The sequence below is a fragment of the Urocitellus parryii genome, chromosome 8 (assembly GCF_045843805.1).
Source record: "Urocitellus parryii isolate mUroPar1 chromosome 8, mUroPar1.hap1, whole genome shotgun sequence".
NCBI classification, from domain to species: domain Eukaryota; kingdom Metazoa; phylum Chordata; class Mammalia; order Rodentia; family Sciuridae; genus Urocitellus; species Urocitellus parryii.
This window is the reverse complement of record NC_135538.1, coordinates 108505924-108517158: the sequence shown is the minus strand read 5'-3', so window position 1 is coordinate 108517158 and position 11235 is coordinate 108505924. Positions and strand designations below refer to the sequence as shown.

Here is an 11235-nt window from a genome sequence, read left to right as displayed (position 1 = left end):
GTGCCTCTGAGTTCAATCCCCAGTGTACTCTCCCCCCAAAATCAACACAAAATGGATCTAAGGCCTTAATGTAAGACCTGAAACTTTTAAAACATCAGAGAAAAATATAGGGGAAACACTAGAAGACATGATATGCAGGCAATGATTTTCTGAATAGGACTCCAATTGCTCAGGAAATAATAGCAAGAATTAACAAGTGGAATTCCATCGAATGAAAAAGCTTCTGCACAATAGAGTGAAGAGACAGTCTATAGAATGGGAGAAAATCTTCATCAACTATTCATCTGACACAGGGTTAGTATTCAGAATATATAAAGAACTAAAAATATCCCACACCAAAAGAACAAATAATCTAATCAATAAATGGGCAAGTGAGCTGAACAGATACTTCTTCAAAGAGAAGTGGCCAATAAATATACAAGAAAATGATCAACATCTTTGGTTATCAGGGAAATGCAAATCAAAACTATTATGAGGCCAGGTGGTGCACACCTGTAATCTCAGCTACTCTGGAGGTGGAGGCAGGAGAATCACAAGTTGGAGGTCAGCCTCTGAAACTTAGTGAGATCCCGTCCCAAAATAAAAAATAAAAAGGGCTGGGGATATAGCTCGGAGATAGAGTGTTCAATTCCTGGTACTGCAAAAACAAAACAAATCAAATTAAATTAAAAAACAGAAAAGCACATTGAGATTCCATCTCATACCAGTCAGGGAATGAAGATTCAAGGGAAAAGGAGAACTTATATACTGTTAATGGGAATGTCACTTAGTACAATCACTATGAAAAACAATATTGAATTGCCTCAAAAAACTAAAAATAGAACTATTATACAATTCAGCCATACTCCTGGGTATACATCTAAAGGAATCAAAGTCAGCATACTAAAAAAAAAAAAAAGTCAGCATATTACAGAGATACCTGTATACCTATGTTTATCACAGCACTATTACAATAACCAATTCATGGAATCAGTGGATGAATGGATAAAGAAAAATCAGTGGATTCATGCCCATCAGTGGATGAATGGATAAAGAAAATGTGGCATATATAACCATGATGTATTATTCAGCCATAAAGAACAAAACCATGTTATTTGCAGGAAAATGGATGGAACTGGAGATTATCATGTTGAGGAAAATAAGCGAGACTCAAAAAGACAAGTACTGTATTTTATTCTATTGGTGAAATCTAGAAAAAAAGTGACCTAAGATAGCAAGTGGACTCTTAAGGAAGGTGAAGGGGGGGGGGTGTGAGGACAAGAGAGGGCATAGGAAAGGTTGATATGGTCTAAGTACATTATATACATATATGAAATTTGAGTAGTATTCTTTTTTTTAATTTTTAATGTTTATTTTTTAGTTCTCGGCGGACACAACATCTTTGTTGGTATGTGGTGCTGAGGATCGAACCTGGGCCGCACGCATGCCAGGCAAGGGCGCTACCACTTGAGCCACATCCCCAGTCCCTTGAGTAGCATTCTTTATTTCTAGTAAAATACAACAACATGAACATGTCCCAAACCCGACCTAGGACAGATTTTTTTTTTTTTAAATATGTAATTCACAACCTCTGGGAATAAGCACACCTGATAAAACATGCAAGCAATTTTCTGAAAAACTCTAAAGAGATTAAAGCCTTGTTCTATGAAACTCAGTCACCTAATTTTCAGTCAAGAGTCTCATTACCTTTAACCAAACATAATTTCCTTTTGCGTTTAGTCTAACAATGAGGTTGTATTTCTAGAGAAAGTCCCTATCAAAAGCAAATCTTTAAATTAGCAGGATAGAGTTTTTCCTTTGCAGGAGGATTTGTAATGAATCTTTTTTTTTAAATTTTTTTTTAGTTGTTGATGGGCCTTTATTTATTTATATGCGGTGCCCAGAATCAAACCCCAGTGCCTCACACATGCGAGGCAAGCACTCTGCCACTGAGCCACAACCCGATCCCCTTGTAATGAATCTTAATAAGCAGTGATAACTAAATTTCTCGCAAATTTTAAAAACCTGTCTTAAAACTTCCAAAATCCCGGGAAATACTCACTTTGGCTACTAGTATAAGGGATGAGGGTATGATGAATGACTGGGCAACAGAACTATGGGAATAGAACGTAACCCATTCATTAATTTGACAATTATTGAGGGCCTGCCATATGCCAGACTCTGACAAGTGTCTACTGCCAGGCATTGCTCTCGGTGCTAGAGATTCAAAACTGAACAAATGGAACTGCAGGAATAAATGTGCAGTTCCCATATTATCTTGCTCTTCCGACTCTTTCCGTGGGACGGCGCTTCTTTCTTCGCGTGTCTTGTCACGATTCTAGCTAAACGGGAAAGCCCCACCCCGTTTCCCGCCCTTTCCCCCGTGTCCTCCTGGGACTACAGCTCCCATAATGCTCTCGTGGCGCACTCTTATAAGGGCGCCACCTCTCTCCCGTGCCACGGACGACTACAGTACCCAGAATGCTTTGCTTCCCCTCCCGGGTGTTTTTGCCCCTTTCCTGGTGTGGGACGCGGTAGTGGCTAGCGGCAGTGCCAGGCCTGGGGTTGCCTGTGTCCTTCCCCGGGTCACGGACGAGGCAGTGACTTGACTCCTGGGCGCTGAGCCCGAGAGCGAGCACAGGCGACCGCCTTCCGCCCCGTCGGTTCGCGTCCTCCTTTGCTCCTTGTCCTGCTCCATCTGTGGCTGCCTGGACGGCCCAGGACTGACTGCCTGGAGTAGGGGTGACTGTCGCTGCTGCCGGGGCTAAGGCGAGGCTGCGGCCCTTGGACGGCTGTAGCGGCGGTAGTGCTAGGGAGGAGAAGAGAAGATGGCGTCGGAGCTGGAGCCCGAGGTGCAGGCCATCGACCGCAGTTTGCTGGAATGTTCCGCTGAGGAAACCGCGGGGGTGAGTGCTGGAGCCGGGTGGGTACGTTCTGCCCTCCCAGGCCTCGCCCCGGGGGAGGAACCGACTGCTAGAAGTCCCGGGGCCGCTCGGCACTGACTTGGGATAAGCAGCGGCCTGGTTCTAGAGAGGCTACGAATCCTGCTTCTGTCCTCGGCAGTCCCCCGAGCTCTCCTGTGCCCCAACCATCTTTACATTCCCCTTCTGTCCTGCGAACCCACAGGGCTTCCATTATTCTTCCTTCCCCGCGCACTCCATTAAGTCTCCAACGCACGGGCCTTTGCCCTTTATACTAGCTCTTCCTAGTGCTAAGTATAATCGCTCTATCTTGTGGCCTTGATTTCCTGGTCCTGGGATAAGGGGAGCAGTACCTCCTCCACCGACGCATGCTTCCCTAACCAAGCCCCAACTTTGTTTTTATGACAACCCCAGGCACCAAGGATGCAAATGCTGCTCCTCATTGCCCCCTTCAGTGCTTTTTTTTTTTTTTGCACGGATTCAGTTATTGCAACGTTGGTGCACATGTTGAAAGTGTTGTCTCCACCCGCGTACTGAACGTGAGAAAGTAGTAGTGGAGGCTGGGAGAATTAAAAAAACAAAAAACAAAAAAACCTACAAGTAGGAGTTGGGAAAAGTTGGATGGAGAACAAACGTTATATAACTTTGGAAGAGCAGATTTGGCCAACCAATACAAGATAATAGTGTGAGTTGGTTATTATAGTAGGAGCAGTTAGGCCCCAATCTTAAACCATTTAAACTCAGTATGAGAAGTGTAATATGAATACGCTAGTATAGGTAGCAGAGTTGTAAAATGATTAATAAACTCAATGGCATCTTCCTCTATAAGGATAGGGAACACCCAGTTAGAACAGATTTTCCACAGTGATTATCAAATGGGCCAAAACAACTTGGGCTCCACTTCCGAGGCCTCCAATTTAAAAAGCTGTTAGGAATGTTAGGAACAAAATTTGGTGGGGAGGGTGCTCTGTGGAGTCCTTTGGTCAGTGAATAGTTATTTTGATGAATTAGTGAGAGCACCACAGTCTAGGTGGAAGTAAATGACAGGAGTAGAGGTAAAAAGTTTAAAGAAATACTTTGTTGAATTATGAGTCTGCATGTTTTAAACTTTTTAGTCTCATTTACTGTCTACTTCATTATTACCCAACTCAAGGAATTTCGGCCTCCATCTGTCTTTCATTAATCAAAGAGATTTGAAAAAGAAAATGAAAGTGGTGTTAAAAGTAAGCAGGAAAATAATAAAAATAAAATAATAAAAAGCTCTTCACTATCTATGTCTCTTCTAATTAATATCTAATCTATTTTTTTTCTCATATTGTTCCCCCTCCACCAGCACCAATTTTATGTCTGTTGGTGCAGACTGCATCTTCCATTATCCCTATTCTAAAAGTGTAGGCTACCAGGTGATTAGAGGTCTCCAGATTGTTTAGGGAGCCAGCTATAAAGCCAGTACTGGAAGCCAGTGCTCTCAGTTTTTATGCAGTGAAATTCTCAAGCAGTTATAGTGGGGAAAACTAAGGGAAATGCAACAAAACATTAATTTATACTTAATTTTGAGTCTGTGAAGATCACAATATGAGCTTTATTTTACTTTTTGCTGTCTTTACTCTCATGTGACTTTCAAAATGGTTTTACCTATTTAAAAAGTGTAGTCTGAGGGCCAACAAAATTCCTTTAAATAAAGAAGATGGAAACAAATATTAAAGATATAATATTCCTCCAGCTATATAACCTTAGCCTGGCATTATTTTGTGAGGATTTACTGTCTGTATTTAGTTAAAACACCCAATATTTAAAGCCATTCTTTAGCTTAGGTTCTAGCACAGCCCTGTGTCACAAGTGGAAATATACTGATAACATTCTTTGTTATTGAAAGTAAATTTTAGAGAATATAAAAAAAATAGTGAAAGTGCTTCCTATAGGCTTTCGACCTCTATTATTGATAATTTATTAGGATCGCTTCCATTTAAAATTACCTAGTGCTTGTTGATCTTTACTACAGTTTTTTAATCACTGTTTTCTTCTCTTAAGAGGAAAAAAGACTTTGTGATCCCATCTATTCCACCTATTGTGCGTCACAAAAGCATTTACTCTTGTTATTTTGAGTGAATTAGTGAGGACACCAAAGTGCAGATGGACAATAATAATATCCTAAAATTACAGTGGCCCTCAGAAGAGACCTAGTTTCTTTTTCTTGGTGAATTCTATTCCAGTCTGACTTTCCCAGCACTTCTTGACTCTGTCTACATTTCATGCCACATATTGATTATAGTGTATTTCATTGAATGATTATGATTTAAGAAGTACACATATTTTATTTCTCCCCAAGTATAAAAGAAATACAGAGGCTGGGGTTGTAGTTCAGTGGTAGAGCGCTTGCCTAGCAAATGTGAGGCACTGGGTTCAATACTCAGCACAACATAAAAATAAATAAGTAAAACAAAACTATTTTTTTTTTTTTAAGAGAGAGAGAGAGAGAGAGAATTTTTTAATATTTATTTTTTAGTTCTCGGCGGACACAACATCTTTATTGGGATGTGGTGCTGAGGATCGAACCCGGGTCGCACGCATGCCAGGCGAGCGCGCTACCACTTGAGCCACATCCCCAGCCCCAAAACAAAACTATTGTGTCCATCTACAACTAAGGAAAAAATATTAAAAAAAAAAGAAATACAAATTCATTTTAGAAGTTTTATGCCAGGCAGCGTGGCAAATGCTACTAATCCTGTGTCTTGGGAAATTGAGGCAGGAAGATCACAAGTTTGAGGCCAGCCTGGGCAACTTAATGAGACTGTCTCAAAATAAAAAGTACTGGTAGAGTACCCCCTGCATTTAATCTCCTGTACCATAAAAAACTATCAGTTATTTTTGGCTTTAAAAATTTACAAACAGTTTTATGGTATAATTCACATACTGTTCAAATCTATACAGGGGTTTTTAGTGTATTCATAGAGTAGTATAACCATCACCACAATCAACTTTAGAATATTTTTATCATCCCCCCCCCCCAAAAAAAATCATGTACTCTACATTCCCAAATTCTAAGCAACTACTAATAGATTTATAGTAGATTTGTCTATTCTTGACATTTCATAATAATGAAATAATGCAGTGTGTGTGTGTGTGTGTGTGTGTGTGTGTGTATAGTGTGGGTGTGAGAGCATGAGAGTGGATTTTCTTTTTTTTTTCAAATATTTATTTTTTAGTTGTAGTTGGACCTTTACTTTATTTATTTTTATATGGTGTCGAGAATCGAACCCAGGGCCTTGGACATGGTAGGCGAGTGCTCTATTGCTGAGCCACAACCCCAGGGCCCCACCACTCTTTAATATTTATTTTTTAGTTGTAGTTGGACACAATACCTTTATTTATTTTTATGTGGCTGACTTTTCTTTTAGCAAAATGTTTTTAAATCTGTCCATGTTGTAGCATGTGTTAATATTTCATTCCTTTATATTGCTAAATAATATTCTCTTTTTTGAAATGTACCAAATTTATCCATTCATTAAATTATAGATATTTGGGTTATTTCCATTGGTGATATTTGAAACATGATGTTATGAAAATTTATGTTAAAATTTTAAAATTTTTTTTGTGTAATTATTTTAGTTTCTTTTGGCTGTATACCTACCAATGGAATTGCTGGGTCATATGATAATTACTCTTTTGAGGAACTGCCACTATTTTCCAAAGTGGCTGCATCAATTTACATTCCTACCAGCAATGTGTGCAGGTTCCAATTTCTCCACATCCTTGCCAACATTTGTCTGTTTTTTATTATAACCATTCTATTGAATGTGAAGTGCTTTCTTGTTGTGCATTTTCCTCAAAACTCATGATGTTGAGCATATTTTTGTGAGGTTATTAGCCATTTTCCTGATTTTCTTTACTCATTTTTAAGTTAGGCTTTTTGTCTTTCATTATTGAGTTTCTGTATTAGTGATTTTTAGCTGTAAATACTCTTCTTCATTTTTAGATCTCTTAATATAACATTAAAAATTTTTCCTTTTTAAAAAATATTTATTTATTTATTTATTTTGTTTGTTTTGGTGGACACAACATCTTTGTTGGTATGTGGTGCTGAGGATCGAACCCGGGCCACACACATGCCAGGCGAGCGCACTACCTCTTGAGCCACATCCCCAGCCCAATTTTTCCTTTTTTTGATATTTATTTTTTAGGTGTAAATGGACACAACACAATGCCTTTATTTTTATGTGGTGCTGAGGATCGAACCCGAGTACTGCTGAGTCCCACCTGTGCTAGGCGAGCACTGTACCGCTGAGCCACAATCCCAACCCTCAAATTTTTTCTTAATATTGTTCTCCAAATTTCATAGGAGCACTATGATTGTTGTCATTAACTTCCATGTTGCTTATCCTTGTTTGAAAACAAAATCAAGGGGCTGGGGATGTGGCTCAAGCGGTAGCGCGCTCGCCTGGCATGCATGCGGCCCGGGTTCGATCCTCAGCACCACATACCAACAAAGATGTTGTGTCCGCCGAGAACTAAAAAATAAAAAAAATATTAAAAATTCTCTCTCTCTATCTCTCTCTCTCCTCTCTCACTCTCTCTTTAAAAAAAAAAAAAGAAAACAAAATCAAATACAGTTAGAGGATATAATTTTAATAGGTGATAGAATAATAATTAGATACCATAATAAAAAGGCTAACCCCTAGGGATTCTTTCATTTTTGTGTCTGTTGTACTTGCTCTCTCTAAGGCTTAACTTTAGCGTTCAGTAAAAGGAAGGCTTCTGGAAACAGTCATAACATGTTTACTTTAATGGAATGAGTTGACAGTTTCTTTACTTCCCTATAGGGGACTTAGAAGAAAGCAAATGTTTATTAGTCTTGTGCCCTTGGATGTAACAGCTGCGGGTTATCTGAAAGACAAATTAAAATGTAGCCAAATTAGAAATCTTAATTTTTCCTGCCAAAGAAACAGTTAGCCTATGTTAGTGAGAACTAATATGAAAAGCTATAGATTTTATTTTTTGGAGCAATGTGTGAGCTATTATTCTGAAAGTCAGTTGTAAATTATTCCTTATATATGAAATATGTAAGTTTAATCAGGTGAGGGTGCTTGTAATATGGCTCAGATCTGTTATATGTTTTTTAATTTTTCACATAATAGTAGTAAACTTTCTAAGACAGGGAGCATATGCCTTTGTTTCTTGAGCCAGGTTTTTAATAATTTCTAATAATAAGGGATAGAACTGTGGCTCAGCGGTAGAGTGCTTGCCTAGCACATTCGAGGCTCTGGATTCAATCCTCAGAACCACATAAAAAAATAAATAAAATAAAGGTATTAAAAATAATATAATATGATATTTAAAGTAAATTTTTAAGGTAGCTATTCTTTTTTTTTTTAAACCAGGAGCTAATATTTGCTTCTAAATTTTTTATTGAAGAAATCTTTGAACAAATTTGACTGCTCTTATAGCCATAAGATACCATAATTTACTTTTGGGAACATTTTAGTCTCCTTGGATTAAAATTCTATGAAGTTTTAGGGGAAATAGATACATAAAATTATAAGGAAAATAAAAATTGTATTTTTAATAAAACCTGTCATTGTATTGTAAATCAAAATTGAATTCTTTCAGGGCTGGGGTTGTGGCTCCGCGGTAGAGCACTCGCCTTGCACGTGGGAGACCCAGCACCTAAAAATAAATAAGTGAAATAAAAGTAAAAAAAAAAAATTGAATTCTTTCAGACATTGCTTAATATTTCATTCATAAAGAATAAATTGTGTAGGATAATTTGATCACTTTTATTCATATTTTGGTTTGGTGACAATGGGTAAAAAATTGGGTTTATTCTTGGATGTGACCAACAGAAGTATCTCTTAGCTCAGTAAGATTCTAAGTTTGCTTGTTGATAACTCTTTGCCTTATACTTTTTTTAGAAAAAACTTGTTTTTTAAAAATAATTCTTGGGTTTTAAATGTATGTGATTGCGTGTGGGAGAGAGAGTGAGAAATATGGATTTGGAGCCACTTTATAAAGGCAGCAGATCCTTAGAATTTTGGGATTCTATCTCCCAAGAAATGCTGTTGTTTTAAAAGTGATTTAATTTCTTTTCCTACTTGCGTAAACACAAAAGCTAGTAGAGTTTGGGACAGTGTTTGGAAAGTACAATTTCACTTTAGGGGTGAAAATTATTTTCAGATGAATGCTTCCATACAGTCCCTTATTGAACAAAATTTTTAGTAAAAGTTCTCTGAAAACATGAAACTGATTAGAAAATTAATATATATCACCTCATGAATATTTTATTTATTATTTTATTTGTTTTTTTATTTATGTAGCATCAAACTACATGAGTTTAATATAGTGAAAACACACACACTCTTCCAAGTACACAAATGTTTCTTAGCAAATTATTTAGCAGTTGAAATGACAGTGCCACCACTTCTAGGTTCTTGTCTTAGTCCTATAGGACTTTGTCTTAGACCTTTTGTGCTGCCTACAGAATACCTGAAACTGGATCATTTATAAAGAACAGAGATGTGTTTCTTTCATTTCTGGAGACTGGGAAGTGTTAAGATAGAGAGGCCCATATCTGGCAAGGCCTTAGTGCATGGCCAGACTCAATTCTTTTTTCAGGAATCCACTCAAGATAACTAACCCGTACTGTGATAATGACAAAATTAATCCATCTATGAGTGCAGAGTCCTCATCACCGAATCACTTCTTTTTTTAAAAAAAATTGTTCTTTTTAGTTATTTATGACAGTAGAATCTATTTTGATATATTAATACAAGCATGGAATATATCTTATTTTAATAAGATCCCAGTCCTCATGAATATTTTGAATCTTTCTTTGTATGTTTTTAGAAGGAAGGAGGCTGAAGATAATGCAAATAATAGTTAAAGCAAAAATGTCATGTTGATTTCATCTGGTGTTAGTTATCACTTGTACATAATTTTTTTAACCAAATGTAATTGAAATTTAGGTAATCCATAGGCAAACATTGGATCTATGAATTGTGTTAGCAGTTCAGGTAACTACATTTTAGTAGAAGTGAGTAATTTTATTTCATGTTTTCTGATTTAAAATTTTTACTTGGCTTAGAGCCAAAATGACTTATAAATTACACAAAGCAGAATGGAGAGCAAATAAGTTATCAACACAGTTGGCAGAGGAGATGGGGATAAATGACAGAATAAAGGGAAAGGAAAGGGAGTGGTTTGAAGGATGCCTTATCTAGGGCTTATTTGGTTTAGTTTTTAGAGACATCTGATCAATACTCCAGGCATGGATTTTTACTTTCTCTGTTTATATTAAAGCCACATGGAGCATCTTTCTGGAATGTTAGTGTTATGTGACAATAAATTGTATAAACATATTTACAGTCATTCACTTAATAGTTTTGCTAAATGCTCATGGAGGCCAGGCTCTATTTTAGACCTGGGGTCATGGGAAAGGAGGTAGGCATGGGAAATGGGCTGAGAAGATGAGTTACAGGAGGTGAAATAAATTGAGATCTGAAGAATGAGTAGAAAATAGCATTGTAAAGCAGAGAGGGAGAGGAGTAAGACAGGGCAGGAGAAGACTGAGATAGAGCGAAAACAAAGGACTTTGTTAGGCATGTTGGGATTTTTGACTCAATCTTAAATGAAACTGGGAAGCTGAATGACAGAATCAAATTGGTATTTTGGAAAAATTTCGGTGGTAGTAAGGTTAGAAAATTAACTGCAGGGAGGACAAGGCTAGTGGGATATTGTTGTACTATTCCTGTTGATGAGGACAAGGGGTTTGGACTAGAGGTGGGAGCTGTGAAGAAACAGAATCAAGAAATATTTAGGAAGCCTAGTAGTTAACAAGACAGGATGATTGTTTGGATATAGAGGTGAGAACTTAGGAAGATTTTCAGGTTTTTCTGGTTTGGATATCTTGGTAGATGCTAAATTAGGCAAATGGGGAAGAATAACAGATTTTGGAGAGGGAGGGGGTATTATGAGTATAATTTTGGATATATTGAGTTGGTGCCTGTATAATATCTAAGTTTAATTGTAATAGGGTGGTTTGTGTGTGTGTGTGTGGGGGGGGTTTGTTTGTTTTTTTGGTTTTAGAAGTGAGAGCAGGTTGATCATGTTTTTATAGAGAGAGGTTGATAAGGAAAAGAAGGCATAATTGATAGAACAAAGACGTTTGTGGACTGACATTCATAAGAGATTTTTATATGTACTTTTTTTTTTTTTTGTATTTTTTGGTACTGGGGATTGAACCCAGGGGCCCTTAACCACTGAGCCATGTCCTCAGCTCCCACCCCCTTTTTTAAAAAAAATTTGAGACAGGTTCTTGCTAAGTTGCTGGAGCTGGCCTCAA

The 11235-nt window shown here is 37.5% G+C and overlaps 1 protein-coding gene across 2 annotated transcripts in view; it reads left to right on the top strand.

Moving 5' to 3' along the window:
- The first annotated feature begins 2496 nt into the window (after positions 1–2496).
- The window catches only part of Ubr2 (ubiquitin protein ligase E3 component n-recognin 2), a 125723-nt gene continuing 116984 nt past the window's right edge, over positions 2497–11235 (top strand). For both annotated transcript variants that reach the window (XM_077802195.1, XM_077802194.1), the window contains exon 1: positions 2497–2885. In XM_077802195.1, coding sequence (XP_077658321.1) covers positions 2808–2885 — 78 coding nt within the window. In that variant the 5' untranslated portion in view covers positions 2497–2807. The remainder of the gene's footprint in view (positions 2886–11235) is intronic.